This window comes from Bombina bombina, chromosome 1, assembly GCF_027579735.1.
Source record: "Bombina bombina isolate aBomBom1 chromosome 1, aBomBom1.pri, whole genome shotgun sequence".
Lineage (NCBI taxonomy): Eukaryota > Metazoa > Chordata > Amphibia > Anura > Bombinatoridae > Bombina > Bombina bombina.
Window position 1 is genome coordinate 473951236 of NC_069499.1, and position 19264 is coordinate 473970499.

The 19264-nt window shown below is 40.1% G+C and overlaps 1 protein-coding gene across 2 annotated transcripts in view; it reads left to right on the forward strand.

Moving 5' to 3' along the window:
- Positions 1 to 19264, forward strand: part of OSBPL6 (oxysterol binding protein like 6) — a 664468-nt gene that overhangs the window by 391390 nt on the left and 253814 nt on the right. The window contains exon 9 of one of the 2 annotated variants that reach the window (XM_053698504.1): positions 3137 to 3229. The exons of the other annotated variant lie outside the window; for it this stretch is intronic. Within the exon in view, the coding sequence (XP_053554479.1) occupies positions 3137 to 3229 (93 nt within the window). The remainder of the gene's footprint in view (positions 1 to 3136; positions 3230 to 19264) is intronic. 2 annotated transcript variants of the gene reach the window in all.

Consider the following 19264-nt stretch of genomic DNA (forward strand, 5'->3'; position numbering starts at 1 on the left):
CTTAGGTTTAATATGATGTTTTTTATTTAAAGACAAATAATGAAAAATTCAAATGATTAGGTCAACTAACAATTCCTAGCTTGGTACTGAATCGGTAATCTACACAACAGTGAATAACCATTATGCACATGACCAGGGGATCCCAACATCTGGTTTGAACCTCTAAAACTCTGACAGCATCAATAGCATCTTAAAGGGACAATCTACTCCAGAATATTTATTGTTTAAAAAGATAGATAATCCCTTTTTTTACCCATTCCCCAGTTTTGAATAACTAACACGGTTATATTAATAGACTTTTTACCTCTGTGATTACCATGTATCTAAGCCTCTGCAAACTGCCAATTGTTTCAGTTCTTTTGACAGCCTTGCATTTTAGCCAATCAGTGTCCTCTCATAAGTAACTCCACATGCATGAGCACAATTGTATATATATATATATATATATATATATATATATATATATATAGCACACATGAACTAATGCCCTCTAGCTGAGAAAACCTGTCAAATGCATTCAGATAAGAGGCGGCCATCAAGGGCTTAGAAATTAACATATGAGCCTACCTAGGTTTAGCTTTCAACTAAGAATACCAAGAGAACAAAGCAGATTTGATGATAAAAGTAAATTAGAAAGTTGTCTAAAATTACATTCCCTATCTGAATCATGAAAGTTTAATTTTGACTAAACAGTCCCTTTAACCTTCAAGTCTGCCCAGTGTAAATATTTAGCAATTTTTATACTAAATCAGAGATAATCTATCATAATTTTAGTGATTGAACACAACATTTCCATAAAAAAAAAAAAAAAAAAATTATTGACAGAATGAGTACCTGGGAAAAGTACACTTGTTAATGTTGCTAAGCAACACTTACTTTATCTCTGCATGTGGTCTTCTCTTGCTTCAGTAGTCTCTTGAATAACAAACTGTATACCAAGGTATCAATTCCTTCGTACTAAACATTTATATTGCATTGTCCTTAGGGGCATGCAAACAAAAAAAAAGACGTGTCTTCAATTATTTAATACATAACAGCAATACAATCTAGAAATAATGTATCATATAACTAAAAGTTTTAACTGACATCTTCTTGTGAAAAGTACATTCTTTTCCTTACATAAATGTAACACAATTGATAATATAAGACTTGTGTTGCTCTGCTAAAGAAAAATTAGTGTAAAAAATAAAATGTGAATTTGATATCCTGGCCACTGGGCTAAAAGAGGAAGTAAATTATATTTGCCATGTAATAAAAAAAAAAAAAAGGAATAGACAGAAGATAAATTGGCACTACTGCACAAAGGATAATTAAAAGGACATAAAACCATCTTAAAGGGACATGAAACCCACATTTTTTCTTTAATGATTCAGATAGAGAATACAATTTTAAACAACTTTCTAATTTACTTCTATTTTCTAATTTGTTGAAGAAGCAGCAATGCACTACTGGTTTCTAACTGAACACATGGGTAAGCCAATGAAAATTGGTATTTATATGCAGTGACCAATCAGCAGCTAGAACCAAGGTTCTTTGCTCTTTATGAGCTTGCGTAGATAAACCTTTCAGCAAAGGATAACAAGAGAAGGAAGCAAATTAAATAATAGAAGTCATTTGGAAAGTTGTTTAAAATTGTATTCGCTATCTGAATCATGAAATATTTTTTGGGGGTTTCATGTCCCTTTAAGGTAATTAATATACACGGGCTGCTACAGTATACAGACTAGCTGATGTGTTTGCTCTTGTTTTGTCTTTGTTCTAGATATATTTATACAGAGCACTGTCTCATGTTTTCCATGAATCCTAAATATCTAACTGCAATGGAAGGAGGCCCCATCTACTTGTCACAAAATAATGTTTCTTACTAGGCAAACCTAGGATGTATTCAATATTTTAAATATTACAAAAGTTAAATCCATTATCTTTGTATTTTTTATTTTATACTGCAATTTTGTATTTACTTGTAATTAAATAAATAAAGACCAACATTTTTTATCCAAACTTGGAAAAGGATAGGGATGGGGTCAAGTATGCACCTTTTTATTATTATCAGTTATGTGTAGAGCGCCAACAGATTGCGCTTCTTGGTTCTAAAAATTAATTCACAAAAGGGAATTGGCATCAGTCATACTGTGCTGAATTGGGAAAATGAAGAAGTAGCAGCTGTGGAATTTGTGAGCTGAATAACAAAATACAAGTCTGGTATACATAAAATAAATTATTTTTGAAATATGTGAAATATGGACTAATGAATGATAAAAAATAAGTTAAAATTTATGTTTTTTTTATTAGTTTAAAAGGACATAGAAGTTGAATTTTATTAAACATACTTAATTGTCTTGATCTCCTGTATTGAAACTTAGCTCCTTTCAATGTGAGAATACCTATGTGTACTTTTTATATATATATTTCTTTATGGGTGCCATTTTTAATAGAGCGGTCTCGTGCTATTTTAGCAATTCCTTATGGAGGGAGGTTCTAATATCACGGTCTTGCTATCACGGTCATTAAGGGGATATATATATACAGTATATATATATATATATATATATATATATATACCTTGTTGCAACCACCATATAGTGCTCAAGATGCGCATATTCTATCTAGGAATCTAGGAATGCTCTCATGGAAAGGAGTTAAGTCTCAGCAAAGGATACCAAGACAAAAAGGAAAATTTGAAAATTAAAGTAAATTGGAAAGGTTTTTTTTGTTTGTTTTGTTATTACCCACTATCTGAATCGTGAACATTTAATTTTCTGTGTTCCATTAATATTAACAAACTTATCCTACTTTACCCTCCACACAGATTCTACTAATCTTTAGTGAAAAAGTGATTTATTTAAATAAAAAGATATAATAACAGAGTACAATAACTAAAGATCGTGCTGAAAGTATTCTGTTATGGTAAAGACTGACTTTCATATAAATGATAACCTTTCTATGCACAGCAGTGTATACATGAAATCCCTCTTTTGTCCTCTATGTAGTAAGAGACCATGAAAAATGGGTATATGTGCCACCTTCCATTGCAGCTTTTATGTTAATTGTTTACTAATATATCCTTTCTTTATGTCTTGTCGAATGTCTTTTATTTAACAGCATTGTGTTGCTTTTAACTGTTTGTGCAATTTAGGCTAACTGTGTAGATATTTCAAAGAAAGACAAGCGTGTGGCAAGAAGATGGAGAACAAAAAGTGTCAGCAAAGATGCAAAAATACAACTTCAGGTACAACATTAATCATTATAATACCCTTTTGAGGATACATTGAAATTTAGTTTCAATCTTGCTTATAAAACATCTGATCCTAAATATCATCAACAATATGATTGAAATACAGTTTACGCTTGGTTCCATGCCCTCTCCCAACTGTCCCATTTTAAAGATACAACTATTCCAAAATCCAAAACTTTTCCGGTCCCAAGCAGTTTGGATAAAGGGTTTTCTACCTATATTTGGCGTACATACAGGTTACGTCTTTTTGAAAAGTTATTAGCCCTTTATTCTCTTATGTCTATTGTGCCAGTACCTTACCCAGGTGATTATTCTAGATGACTGAGTTAGTAATATGCCATCCATCTGGAGATAGAGCAAAACGTCAGCAAAAGATTCCTCCCCTCCCTCCCTTGCCTACTTAACTCACCCTCCAATTTTTTGTTTTTGTTTGTTTGTTTTATTTTATGTTTTAAACTTAGAACAGGTTTTTCTCTCATGAATTTTCTTAAATCATTCTTCCAGTCATATTTGAGAACTTTCTACTCCGAGGGATAATGCATCCCTTTCCCTCACATTGATGTGGACAAAAGCTTTATCTTGTTTGGTTCTGGCCCTTAAGGTCACGAACAATTCAGATGACCCGGATTCAAAATGGAGTATCTCCTGTCCACCACGAGAGCTATTTAACATAGACAATGCATGTCTGCCATTGAGTTCAAGAATGATTTTCAGTTTGTGGCCCTTCTGTTTATACTGGCCAGAACCTTCATCAAGGTTTTACTTCTCTAATGTCCGCATTGGCTTCAGGGATTCCCGTAAAGATTTTGTTTTAAGAATGGTATTGCAATTTTACACCACCCCCAATGTCACAGTGTGTAACTGTTGCACAAGAGTAACAACCTTAAGTTTCATTTGTGTTGTATTGGTTCTAGTAAATAGTTGTAACATCCACAGTTATTGCTTCCAAAATAAATAAAATAACCCAACTCGATAATTTGCACACTTTAGGGATAGACAAATCAAAATGGAATGTTGCAAGTATATTAGTACGAATCACTTATTGTTAACGGATATAAAAAAAACTCTTGACCGAATTTACAGCAAACTCAGCGGACCACAGTAGATCACCCGGAAGCTCAATCTAGGCCTTATTCAGCTTAATCCCTCCAGTTTCTATAGGGTGTAACTCCACTTGCCGGCCCGATCTTCAGGATCCTCTCAAAAGTCAATTCACCTAAATCCAGTACAGCTTGAATTACACATAGAGCATGCGTCCCTGAGGAAATGCCATTCACATGTGTAGGATCAACGCAACTCTGACTTTTCTTCACTGTGGGAGTTGTGCCTTAATGTTTTTTAACTAGTATGGAATAAATTGTTGCTTTACTTTTTCATCTTGCCACCTGGTCTGTGTATAATTAAAGCAGTATTGGATTTGGGTCACAGTGGACAATCAGTGTTCCAGAGAGTGTTCTAGTCTTCTCTTCTAGGATCAGCATGTTGGGAGTTGTTCTTGACTCCACTCTTATGACAGTCATACTCACTCCTGCTTTATTTACTTTACTTGAGAATACCTGGTTTCAGTGCTCCTTTACATGGACTCTTTCGTGTTCCAAATGTTCCATTAGAAAACTTTTGCTGATACTGTTTGCAACATAATTTTCTCTGTCATTTGAACTATAATCTCAAAGTAATGCCACGTCATTGTTCTCTCCTCTGTAGTGCATATTTCTCTCTGATAGTGGTGCAGTGAGGAAAAATGTTGCCTCTGACTCCACAGCTGCGCAGTTCTTATAGTAGATTCAGTGTCTGGGGAGTGGTCTTGAACAGCACTAAGCACAATGGATATAGTGCCCCAAAGTGACAACTCTTCGTATCAGTTACCTCTCTCATTCTCTGCTTTATTGGTGTTTCAAAGACCTTGCAATCAAAAAAATCTATTGTATTAGTTTATATCACTCACACAGTTAAGCTGTCCTTTAGGGTCTTGATCTTAGTGATCCTAGTTGCACGTTTTAGCCCCTTAAGCAATTTTCGTTCTGCATGTGGACAAATGTAAAACTGACTATAATACAATCATTGCTAATCAGTTGTTTATTCCTACTTTTGTCTTTCCCAAACTTACCATAAACTGGGGCACTCCTTCAGTGGTTTCCAGACAAACGTCAAAGTTCCAGTCTACAGCTCCAGAACTAAGGAGCAGTTGTGTCATACTTCACATCAGCATGTATCTAAAAAAAAGGTACTGACCACTGTGCATTGTGGGATTAAAAAAAACTCTATTGAAAGGAAGAGATAAAAGCAAAAACTTGCAAAGTCAAATACAGATAAGGGTTCTACACAGTCTAAGCTTTAAACTGAACATTCCCTCTCATACTGTGATTCTCTTTGTGGAAAACACTAGATGGAGAGAGAAGTGGATTGGAGTAGTTTTATTTTATTTTTTAATTGAACAGTTTGCTTGAAGTTTCTTCCTATCTTCAAGTGGATGGCTTACCCAATACCCAATTGGCTAGAATCATCGCCTGCTTTGTGCCCTATAACTCAAATTGTGTATTTTTTTTCTTGAGAATAGTGTTGATTGTATAATAATGTTTGGCATTTAACATTTGGTTTTTGCTCTCTCTCCCCTCTTTTGCTCGCTTTCTCTTTCTTCCCCCCTCTTCTGCTCTCTCCCCTCTCTTTTGCTCTCTCTCTCTCGCCCTCTTTTGCTCTCTCCCCCTCTTTTGCTCTCTCTCTCCCCTATTTTGCTCTCTCTCTCTCCCCTCTTTTGCTCTCTCTCTATCCCCTCTTTTGCTCACTCTCCCCTATTTTGCTCTCTCTCCCCCCTCTTTTACTCTCTCTCCCCCCTCTTTTGCGCTCTCTCTCTCTCCCCCTCTTTTGTGCTCTCTCTCCCCCCTCTTTTGCTCTCTTTCCCCTCTCTTTTGTGCTCTCTCCCTCCCTCTTTTGCGCTCTCTCTCTCCCTCTTTTGCACTCTCTCTCCCCCTTCTCTTTTGCGCTCTCTCTCTCTCCCCCTCTCTTTTGAGCTCTCTCTCTCCCCCCTCTCTTTTGAGCTCTCTCCCTCTCTTTTGCGCTCTCTCTCTCCCCCCTCTCTTTTGAGCTCTCTCTCTCCCCCCTCTCTTTTGCACTCTCTCTCTCTCTCCCCCCTCTCTTTTGAGCTCTCTCTCTCCCTCTCTTTTGCACTCTTTCTCTCCCCCCTCTCTTTTGAGCTCTCTCTCCCCCTCTTTTGTGCTCTCTCTCCCCCCTCTCTTTTGTTCTCTCTCTCTCCCCCTCTTTTGTGCTCTCTCTCTCCCTCTCGTTTGCGCTCTCTCTCCCTCTCTTTTGAGCTCTCTCTCTCCCTCTCTTTTTGAGCTCTCACCCTCTCTTTTGCGCTCTCTCTCTCTCCCCCCTCTCTTTTGAGCTCTCTCTCCCCCTCTTTTGTGCTCTCTCTCTCTCTCCCCCTCTTTTGTGCTCTCTCTCCCCCCTCTCTTTTGTGCTCTCTCTCTCCCCCTCTTTTTTGCTCTCTCTCCCCCCTCTCTTTTGTGCTCTCTCTCTCCCCCTCTCTTTTGTGCTATTTCTCTCTCTCTCTTTTGCGCTCTCTCCCTTCCTCCCTCTCTTTTGCACTCTCTCTCTCCCTCTCTTTTGAGCTCTCTCTCTCCCTCTTTTGTGCTCTCTCTCTCCCTCTCTTTTGCACTCTCTCCCCCCTCTCTTTTGAGCTCTCTCTCCCCCTCTCTTTTGTGCTCTCTCTTCCCTCTCTTTTGCACTCTCTCTCCCTCTCTTTTACTCTCTCTCTCCCTCTCTTTTGAGCTCTCTCTCCCCTCTCTTTTGCGCTCTCTCTCTCTCTCTCTTTTGAGCTCTCTCTCCCCCTCTCTTTTGAGCTCTCTCTCCCCCTCTTTTGTGCTCTCTTTCTCCCCCCTATCTTTTGAGCTCTCTCCCCCCTCTCTTTTGAGCTCTCTCTCCCCCTCTTTTGTGCTCTCTTTCTCCCCCTAACTTTTGAGCTCTCCCTCCCTCTCTTTTGAGCTCTCTCTCCCCCTCTTTTGTGCTCTCTTTCTCCCCCCTATCTTTTGAGCTCTCTCCCTCCTCTCTTTCGAGCTCTCTCTCCCCCTCTTTTGTGCTCTCTCTCTCCCACCTCTCTTTTGAGCTCTCTCTCTCCCCCTCTTTTGTTCTCTCTCTCTTCCCCCCTCTTTTGCTCACTTTCTATATTTCCCTCCTCTCTTTTGGTCTCTCCCACCTTTTTTGGTCTCTCCCACCTCTCTCCCGTTGGCCAGGCCCCTTCAATTGCGTGCTCCCACGAGGTCACGCCCCCTTGTCACGCCCCCTTTGTCTTGTCCGCCGGTCATGCCCCAATCACGTCACGCCCCCATCACGGCTGGCCCGGCCACGCCCCCACCAGGCACCTTCCGCAGTGCGCACTTCTTTGCTGCTCAAGGCCAGGTATGTTTGTCCTCTGCAATCTCTACTGCGCATGAATGCATCTGACAAACATACCTGACCTTTTATTTTATAGGATTATATTCTGATATGTTTGAACTCATATAGTGTAATGCTTCTGTCTTTTTGCATTGCTTAAAAGTTTTAACTTACCTGCTTTATATTTAGTAGTGAATACAGTTGAATCTGTTATATAAAAATAAGCATAAGTAATTAAATAGAATATGACATTTTAATTTGTGAATATTTATTATTTTCAATTAATCATTTACCCCACCCCATTACGTTTTGTGTAAAGTGAAAATTGTAGAAAATATACCAATAATGATTTCTATAGAATGTGCTAAGCAAAATATTTATCTTCATATCAAAAAAATTATATATATATATATATACACCTCAGATTTAGTTGTTACTTTCTATATTTACTACACATTACCTCAAACATGCTATGTTTGTTTTTATTTCAGTACTTATTTTCTGCTCTTTTTTTGAGAATTTTAAGTGTTTGTAATTTATTCTTTCCTAAATTTAGTGAGCTTTTAGCTTTGTCTTAAAGGGACACTGAACCCAAATTTTTTCTTTTGTGATTCAGATAGAGCATGCAATTTTAAGCAACTTTCTAATTTACTCCTATTATTCATTTTTCTTCCTTCACTTGCTATCTTTATTTGAAAAAGAAGGCATCTAAGCTTCTTTTTTTGGTTCAGTACTCTGGACAGCACTTTTTTATTGGTGGATGAATTTATCCACCAATCAGCAAGGACAACCCAGGTTGTTCACCAAAAATGGTCCGGCATCTAAACTTACATTCTTGCATTTCAAATAAAGATACCAACAGAATGAAGAAAATTTGATAATAGGAGTAAATCAAGAAAGAAAAAATTTGGGTTTAGTGTCCCTTTAAGGGTTGTTTTTTTTAACCTTCATCAATTTTTTATCTTTTCTCAAGTTTTTTAGAGGTTTTTGTTTTTAATCTCCCCCTTGGGACCTCATTCTTTTTCTAAAATAAAAATAGAATTCCCATTTTGAAGTTGTGCATCACATCTTGATCAAAAGATAATGACCTAGATTACAAGTTTTGCGGTATAGTGCGGTACGGCTATATCGCTGAAAAATTAACCTTTGCGCACTTCTCCCGTATTACAAGTCGCTGTGGTACAGCTATACCGTAAGCGCTTTAGCCTTAACACAACTCTCCATTCCGCACTCAAAAAATGGCTTTTGAGTGCAGGATTTTCATAGCGCCTGTTTTACAGGTTTTGCTAAAATGCTTGCGTTATCATTAGTTATCACTAATCAGCCAATAGGATTTAAGCACCTCTCATCCTATTGGCTGATTTGAAATTTTCAGCCAATAGGAATGCAGCGGTACCCCAATATAAAAGGGGTACCTTGCATTCAATTCTTCAGTGTGCAGCAACGATTGTACAAAGAGGATCCCCCACGCTGGATGGCTCTGCGGTCGCCGGTCCTGTTCCATGGTCACCTCCGCTCTGCGCCACCTTCGCCCTGGATGAAGATAGAAGAGGTCCCAGTGTTGGATGAAGATGTCGCTGCCTTTAAGAACACCTTCACCGCCTAGAAGGAGACCTTCTCCGTCAGACTTCAGGAACGGTGAGTACCTATTTGGGTTTTTTTTGTTTTTCATAGCGCCTGTTTTACAGGTTTTGCTAAAATGCTTGCGTTATAGCTTATATCGCCACGATCCATTCCGCATTTTGAGACCAGTAGTTATGGATTTTGCAAAACAAAAATGTTTCACAAAACTCATAATTAAAATGTTACAAAGCACAGTAACACCCATAAACTACCTATTAACCCCTAAACCGCCATACCCTGCATCGCAAATACTATATTACACCTTTTAACCCCTAATCCACTGCCCACCCACATCGCCAACACTAAATAAACCAATCAACCCTTAAACCGCCGGCCCCCCACATTGCAACTACTATAATAAACCTACTAACCCCTAATCCGCCAGCCCCCCACATCGCTAATACTAAACTAAACATATTAACCCCTAAACAGCCGGCCCCCCACATCGCATATCACTAATCAGCCAATAGGATTTAAGCACCTCTCATCCTATTGGCTGATTTGAAATTTTCAGCCAATAGGAATGCAGCGGTACCCCAATATAAAAGGGGTACCTTGCATTCAATTCTTCAGTGTGCGGCGACAATCGTACAAAGAGGATCCCCCACGCTGGATGGCTCCGCGGTCGCCGTCCTGTTCCACGGTCACCTCCGCTCTGCGCCACCTTCGCCCTGGATGAAGATAGAAGAGGTCCCAGTGTTGGATAAAGATGTCGCTGCCTTTAAGAACACCTTCACCGCCTAGAAGGAGACCTTCTCCGTCAGACTTCAGGAACGGTGAGTACCTATTTGGGTTTTTTTTATGGGCGAAAATATCTGAATGCCCTTTTAAGGACAATGCCCATACAAATGCCCCTTTAGGGGCAATGGGTAGCTTAGTTTTTTTTAGACTAAGGTTTTTGAGGGTTGGTTGGGTGGGGGGGGTTTACTTTTATGGGGGACTTTGTAATTATTTTAGGTAAAAGAGCTGTTTAACTTAGGGCAATGCCTTTTAAGGGCTATTGGTAGTTTATTGTTAGGTTAGGGGGTGTTTTTATTTTGCGTGGCTTTTTTGTCTTTATAGGGCTATTAGATTTGGTTTAATTTTTATTATTTTGGATAATTTTTTCATAAAGTTAGTGTTTTTTTCGTAGTGTTAGGTTTTTTTAATCGTGTAATTTAGGTTTTTTATTTTATTTTCTTAAAATAGTTACGTAAGGTTTAGTTTAATCTTAGTTTTTTTTTTATTTCACAGGTAAGTTTTTATTTATTTTAAGATAGTTATATTGTAAATTTAATTTTAAGTATAGGGGTTAATTAGGTTTAGGGGTTAATAGTTAGTGATTTGCGATGTGGGGGGGGGGTAGTGGTTAATACTTTATTTTAGTGTTGGCAATGTGGGGGGCTGGCGGTTTAGGGGTTAATAGTTTTATTTAGTATCAGCGATGTCGGAAGGGTTGCGGTTTTAGTGTTAATATGTTTATTAAGGTGTTACCGATGCGGGGGCTGCGGTTTAGGGGTTAATCACTTTATTTAGTGTTGGCGATGTCGGGGGCGGCGGATTAGGGGTATTTAGACTAGGGGTTTATGTTAGGGTGTTAGGTTTTTATATAACTTTCTTTTCCCCATAGAAATCAATGGGGATTGCGTTATAGCGATCGCCATTCCACGATCGCAGGTGTTAGTTTTTTTCTCTCCATTGATGTCTATGGGGGAAAACATGCACGAGCACGTCAAGTCAGGCCTTGGGTTTTGTGCGGTATAGAGCTTAACGCACAACAAAAGAAGGTTTTTCAGTAATTTGTAATTGCAGGGCTATGGAGAGTGTGATACCGCTCATTTTTTCGTGTTATTTACTCGTCCGGTTTAGCGCACAACTTGTAATCTTGCCGAATGTTCCTTGTGGGCGCATTGTCAGCATTCTGCATTGCTGAGCTTAATCTCATCCTCAAAATTCCCTGGACTTTTTTTTTTTACTAACACAATGTGTTTTTCAGTAATGATGTCCTTTTGTTCAGATCTGTATTGCAAGATATTGGAAAACCACAGTACCTAGCTTTTAAGTTATTGCAAAAAATCAGGTGTTATCATCAGATGGCTAATCTAGCAGAAGATATAATAGATAAGAGCCTCTGGGAGCCATGGATAATGTTTGAGGTCTCACAAAAAAAGATGATCCAAGCTCATTTTTTACCTACACAGTGAGGCACAGTGAGGCTTCTTATAGATCCGAAGGGGATTTAATCACACGCACTCATATAAACCAGGGCTGGTCCTCACTCGGGGGAGTAAGAGTTTCTGAACCATTTTGTCCTATTCTCATTTTAAGGGAATTTAGTAGCAAATTCATCGCAACATTCTACCAGTAAAACCTGACCACTGTTTGCTTTTTTTTTTTTTTTACTTATACATTTTAGATACAATTTGTAGAGAGTAAAAGCATTGTTAAACACTACTGTTTGATTTATATACTTTAATAAAGTCTTTAAAAAAAATTTGCTATCCGATTGGCCTCATTCAGCTATTTTAATGACATAAAATACAGCAGAGAAGAATCTATCTTTTTTATTGTGATTATGGTTTTTTGTTGGTGATCTAAAGCTCTTTTACTGTCTCGTCAGTACTGTGAGATCCCTCAAAGAATTTTAGAAAGTAAAATTTTAGCTTGAAAGCTGATTAACTAGCTAAGTTCTGGTTGTAAAGGTTGTAAAGGAGAGAAACAGACTTTGCCATATAAAGCTCAACCCCCCCCCCCCACACACACACACACACAATATTTGATGTGATTTCTCTTCATGCTTTGAAGTTTTGATTGGGTATCCCTTGAACAGTTGTCTCAAGCAGGAACGTAGTCCTCTTAGCAAATCTTGTATATAATCTTATTACACCAACGATAACATTGATGAAGAAGAATGATATTGTTACAAATATAACATTTTAAGTGTTAGATATTAAATATAGGCATTTTTTAGGAATGTTGAAACAGTGGGGTAAAACTGTAGTTATGTGATACCTTTTAAAAGACCAAATAAATGCTCACCTTATTGGGTAGATTACTATTGGAGCGCTATCTATTGCTCTGCTTGAGCATTAACCGCACTTGACTTTGTTTTTTTGCACAAATCGTGTAGCATGTATATTACAAGTTGAAAGTTAAAAAGTTTTTGCTTGTGCGCAAAAAGCCGAAGTTAGAATATCGCAACAGGGTTAACGCATTCCTCCATAGACTTCAATGGAGCTTGAAAAGTGGAACCCAAGAAGTCGCACAAACCCAAGAACATTTTCTCAAGTGCGCTAACCTGTGTGTGCGTGATTTTATTTTTGGTAAAATATATATCTATATATATATATATAGATGATTATATATAGTTAAATAATATATATATATATTATATATATATATATATATATATATATATATATATATATAATTTTTTTTTCTTGTTAAATGGAAAGCGTCCACAGCTGCATTCATTACTTTTGGGAAATAAGAACCTGGCCACCAGGAGGAGGCGAAGACACCCCAGCCAAAGGCTTAAATACTCCTCCCCTCATCCCCCAGTCATTCTTTGCCTTTCATCCCAGGAGGTTGGCAGAGACGTGTCAGAATTTAAAATTTTTTGTTTTTTGTCTCTTATGGAGGGTAGTACTCTTCGGCATGGGACAGGAGTTTTAAGTAGTCCTGTCAGTCTCTCAGTGAGGGCTTGGATGAAAGTTAGAGTCCAGAGATGCAGGGAGAGTCTTTCTGCGAAACCAACTATCGACTCAGATTAACAGCTCCTCAAGCAATTCGGCGTTGTCAAACTTTGCTCCACTGCCTGCTTTCCTCTCTTGAGTCCATGGGGGAGGCGATGCCACTATTCATCACACTTGAAAGGCTGTGTTCCTGTTCCACAGCATAGATTCCGGTAAGATCGTTTAATTGTACTTTATCGTCAATATACTGTAATGTGAATGTTTTCCTGAGAGGTTATACACCTTTGCGGGTCTAACTATATGACATAAGGGTCTCAGTGAGTCTCTGTTAGTATCTTGGAATCGAGGGTTAATATCTCCTGAGGGGGGTTATTGAACAGGGGGGTTTATAATTATGTTTGTTATGTGATTCAACCTGCTTATGTGTGATGTTTATGGGCTCGTGGTTAGAACTTTGAGGCCTTTGGAAGTGACGCAGCCTTTTGGTTCGGCGCACTTTTTTGGACTATTCGGTTCACCTTGTGTTCAGGCGTGGTTACGTTCCATTCCCCATTTCCGCATTCCTGACTGTGTGTCAAAGGAGTTATTCTAGTCTGCAAGGGTCTGGTCATAGGAGGTGGTGAGTGCCTCAGCCATTGTGGCTGTCAGGTGCCATTTTTGTTTTCATACTTTAGTCCATATTGATATTTCCTCTCTCCAGTTATGGAGGATTCTTATGCTGAGACTATGCTTGTTTCAGATTCAGTTATGGAGGATTCCAGATTCTGTGTCAGGTGACGAATCCGGATTGGCCTCGTTGACACATGTCAAACAGTTTTGTTCCGTATGCCATTTCAGAGCGCCTGGTTCCTCTGGCTCAGGGAATCAAGGGACTGCTGAGCCATCCGCCTCTGGGAGTCCTGTCCTCTGAGAGGCGAGTTCCCTACCAATTCATACTTCTACACATGCAGGTAACCCAGTTTCTGATTCCTCCATGCAGGGTGGCATGTTCCCCCCAGAGGTTGCAGCACATTTTCTCTTCCACATAATGTTGGCGATTGTTCGTCTGCAGAGTCCAGACATTTTTTTGAGAATCTGCTTGTGCCCTATTGTCCCGGGCCTTCTGCCTCGGGGAGGGCCTCTACATTTCCCCGCGGGTGTAACTGTCCCTGAGTGTTGCCTGTGTCTTTTGGGCGTTAACCTCCGGGTTGCCTTATATTTTGTTTATATCCGATGGGATGTCTTTTGTTTTTGTTTGAACCTTCTGTGATTGATACTCTTTATTACTTCTTCGAAAGTTGTTTTGGACATGTTAGTCCTATGTTAAAATGTCTGTTTTCTATTTTTTCCCCTTTGAGGGAGAATTTATGCAGCTTACCGGTTAGGACCCTAGGTGCAGGCTGGTCCTGTCGGGTTCGTTCGGTCTTGCGGCTGTTCAGACACGTGTCGCTGTTCTGCTCGGTTGGTTCGGTAGAAGCGGCGAGTGCTCAGGTTATCATTGTTTTTCATGTTAAACTAAGCATTCAAGAGGACCTGTGGGTCCGTGAGGCGGGAAGGATTGTTTCAGTCCTTATAGCCTTCAGTCATAGATGGTCGGGCAGGGGAGTTTTTCCGCTGCGTCATTCTATCTGACATCTGATTTCATCTGAACTTAGAGTTTTCCTCCCTCATGTGGTGGAGGATTGGAGGGCTTAACTCCCCTTACCGCAGTTGAGCGGTTTGGCCTTCATTTTTAGGCCTCTGGATTTGTCCTTTTGGGCTTGATCCAACAGCTTGTACAGGATAGCTGTCTAGCATACGGAAAGTTTGCAGTTTGAAACCAGTTGCAGCTCTTGACACCTTGCAGGTGTACGCGTAAGCTGTTTATAGTGTATCTAGATACAGCTTTTACCCTTTGACGTGTACTGTCTGTCTGAGTTATAAGAGACCTTTGGGTCTTCTTCTATTGTCTCCGGGTGAGTTGGATCTCCTTTAAGGGATCTGTGTTTCCGGGTGATGGTTGTTCCCTGTGGGGACTTTGTTTAGCTCTGAGTTCTCCGGAGCTGGGTAGGCTTAGGGCCTTTCTCTTCCTTGTGTCCTCTGCTTGTGCGGAGATGATAGGGAGACTAGTCCTGCTAGTAGGATTTTTTTTTACCTCGAGGTATCCCTTGGTTGTCCTGAGGCTCTGAGAAGTATCTTCATACGACTTCTAGCCTTTCTCCTTGGAGCGTTAGGGTTTGCCTGAACTATTAGGTGCCCGGACCTGTTTTTCTCCCTGAGACTTCCGGTTGCTGAAGCATCGCTTGGCCTTTTTCCTGACCCAGTCTTGGGTGGTTTTGGAATCTTGGATCTCAGGGCTGGTCAGGGTGTTCCACGGTAGTGGGAACTTGGGCTATGTCCTTGTTCCATCTACCTAACCTGGTCATGGTTGGGCAGGTTTTTGGAGTATTTTTTACTCTTTGCCACCATCATCTGGCGCTGGATGTCCAATTTCTGGTGCGCCTTGGGGTTGCATTCCCCTGGTCAGCTTGCCAGTGTTCCACTGGATTCCCTGCTCTGCATGTGAATGGGTTGGCTGTGCCTCTGCTTGGCAAGCTACTTGTAGGGGGGTCCTTTTCTAGGACATCAGTTGTTGCCCTTCCGGCATCATCCCTTTTCTTAGGGGATATTCTCCTCCCTATGGAGATAGAGTCCTTGCTTGGGGCTTCTCCTGGATGGGAGGCAGAAAGGTGGAATGGGTTCCCCCTGGGGTCTTGCTGGCTCCAAGTCAGACTTATTGGGCCTTTATTTTGATAGATCCTTAGGTCTATGGCCTTGCTGTCTGTTTTCAGAGTCCCGGCTTATCCCGGCTTTCGCTTGGTATAGGCGTGCCCTACTTCCCCTGTTTAGGCCCTTTTGGGTCTCTGTAAGCTGGGCTCACTCATGGAGGTGTTCTTTTTTGGATTAGGGGACCTTTTGGGGGTTTTGGCTGGTGTCTCCTTCATTTGTGGGGGATGAGCGGTGGGGGACCGTCTGTTTGGTGACGGTGTCTCCTGGAGGACTGTTGGCTCAGTCGAGTTCGTTTGCAGTCTCTAGTTTGGCTTCTGGACTGATTGTGAGTCAGTGTCTTTGGGACTTTTTCCTCTTAAAATTTTCTAAGCTTCGGACGAATTGGGGGTTCAGGCCTGGTGCCCTCTGTATGGGCCGCCTATTGTACCCTCCCGTCCTGGCATTCAGTGTCCTCTATAGCTTGCGTATTGTTTTCCCAAAAGTAATGAATGCAGCTGTGGACTCTTTCCATTTAAGAAGAGAAACATAAATTATGGTTACCTGATAATTCCCTTTTCTTCTGATGGAAAGAGTCCACAGCTCCCCACCCGTCATTTTATGTGGGGGGTCCTAATTATTCTTCTGGCACCTTTCATCCTGATATTTCTTCTACTGTTCCTTGTTCCTTGGCAGAATGACTGGGGGATGAGGGGAGTGGAAGGAGTATTTAAGCCTTTGGCTGGGGTGTCTTTGCCTCCTCCTGGTGGCCAGGTTCTTATTTCTAAATAAGTAATGAATGCAGCTGTAGACTCTTCCCATCAGAAAAAAAGGAAATTATCAGGTAAGCATAATTTATGTTATACATATATATATACAGTAATATATACGGACAGTTCTCAGTACATGCACTCTCACCACCTATCGTCAACTGCCAGGGTGCTCTCAGGGAGTATATAGTAACAAATAATTCAAAGCACTCACTGGTCTTCTGCCATCAAGCTGGAAATTTATTAAGTGACATTTCGGGACATATAGTGTCCCTTCTTCTGACAAACATGATTGGAGGCTTACTAGGGGAGGGATTGTTAGGCCTTTATAAGTTTGTTCACTTGCACTGTATGTTTGTCAGAAGAAGGGACGCTATATGTCTCGAAACGTCACTTAATAAATTTCCAGCTTGATGGCAGAAGACCAGTGAGTGCTTTGAATTATTTGTTACTACAGTAATATATATTTATAAATACTTACAACATATCCCCCTATGTAAAGAACATTGGAATGTGAAATAATTACAGTACAAACACAGTTAAACACTTTATTAAATATGAATTTCTTTCAAATGGTAGTGAGAGTTCATGATCCTTACTGTTGCATCACCTGGACACCAGGAGGACAAAAAGACACCCTATCCCAGGGTTTAATACTCCCTCCTACTTCCTCTTCCCTCCCAGTTTTTCTTTACCTCATCAAAGGAGAAGGCATGGATAGAGATGCTGCTGAAATTTTACAGATATATATCTTCCTTCAGTGGATAGTTCCTGGAAGAGAAGGAATTAGGAAAGTTTTGCTTATGCATTATACTTCTCCTTGTTGGAGGTGAGTCATAAGCTATCCATGGGTGTCACAAGGTAGTTTGTTAGCCTCCCCCTGATGGACCAGTTTGAGCACACTTCTGATTCCTGCCTTTCTCTCACCTAGATTACGAGTTTTGCATTTTTTATTTTGGGGGGTTGGTTGGGTGGTGGGTTTTACTGTTGGGGGGGACTTTGTATTTTTTTACATGTAAAAGAGCTGATTTCTTTAGGGCAATGCCCTACAAAGGCCCTTTTAAGGGCTAGTGGTAGGTTATTGTAGGCTAGGGGGTGTTTTTATTTTTATAGGGCTATTAGATTATGTGTAATTGTTTTTATTTTGGATAATTTATTTTTTGTAATCATAGTGTTTTTTATTTTTCGTAATTTTAATGTTTATATTTTTGTAATGTTCGATTTTTTTTAATGTTTTCGTAGGATTCATTTTTTTTTCTTTTGTAATTTAGGATTTTTAATTTTTTTCGTAGTATTAGGTTTTTTTAAATTTGTAATTTAAATTTTTTAATTGTTTTTATTTTTATTTTATTAGAATAGTAAGGTTAGGTTAATTTATAGTTTAATGTTAGGTTTATTTCACAGGTAAGTTTTCATTTATTTAAAAAGAGTTATATTGTAATTTTAATTTAAAGTTATGGGGTGCTAGGTTTAGCTGTTAATTAGTTTAATTTAGTGTTTTGGATGTGGGGGGGATGGCGGTTTAGGGGTTAATCGTTTATTTAGAGGTGGAGATGTGGGCGGCCGGAGGTTTAGGGGTTAATAACTCTATTCAGTGGTGGCGATGTCGGGGAGCAGCGGAATAGGGGTTAATAGCTTTTATTAGTGGCAGTGATGTCGGGGGCGGCAGATTAGGGGTCAATAACTTTATTATCATGGTGGCGATGTCGGGGAGCGGCAGAATAGGGGTTAATAACTTTATTATAGTGGCGGCGATGTCGGAAGCGGCAGATTAGGGGTTAATAACTTTATTTAGCGTTGGGGTTGCAGATTAGGGGTTAATAACTTTATTTAGGTGGCGGCGATGTCGGGGGGCAGATTAGGGGTGTTTAGACTTGGGGTTTATGTTAGGGTGTTAGGTTTAAACGTAACTTTTTTTTCCCAATAGACATCAATGGGGTTGCATTACGGCGATGGCCATTCCGCGATCAAAGGTGTTAGTTTTTTTTTCTAACACTCTCTCCCCATTGATGTCTATGGGGGAAAGCGTGCACAAGCACGTCAAAGCAGCCCTTGGCTTTTGTGCGGTATGGAGCTTAACGCCACCATATCGCACGCACAAGGATGCTTTTCAAAAACTCGTAATGGCAGCGCTATGGGGGTAAAATAACGCAACTTTTGTTGCGTTCGTTTCGCACCCAGTTTAGCACAAAACTCATAATCTAGGTGTCTGTTTGTTACAGTTCTGGGCAGTGGTCTTGGTGTAAGTCCTTTTTGGGGTCCCACTCCTGCCCCTCTACTGCACTTAGTTAGTGCTGGAGACTCTAACAGCAGACTAAGCCCCTGTTCCCTCTGAGTCACTTTATTGAGGGACGTATAATGTACCTTAGAGACCCTTTTTGGTATGAGGGGTATGTTTGTGCATTACACAGTATCTTCTGTGTCAACATGTGTGTGTTTTGTGTGTACACTACTGTCACATCTCATTGTAAGCTGTTGCTAGGATAGCAAAGCCTATTTCCTTTTTCCTGCATATTCCTCCTGGCTCTCCATCATTCAGTGTGGAGCGCCAAGGCGACTGAGACAGATTTAACATCCTGCATGCTGCCCCTAGGCGCTTCGGGTATTTACTAGTGAGGTACAGACCACTGGGGTATATGCATGGTTGTTTTTGAGTCAGGCCACATTATCTCACGGCGGCAGAAAGAGGCGGGTTTTCTGATCGCGCTGCAGTTTTCTGTTTGGCACACTTTTATTACTGTATATTCCGGTGTGGTCGCATCAGGGATTAGAGTTGCAGCTTCCTTCTTGGCGATACATCGCAGGTTCAGGAGAGGTTGAGACTTTTATGCCTGAGCAGGGGGTTCTTAAAATTTACATCACATAATTAGTTTATATATTGGGCACTG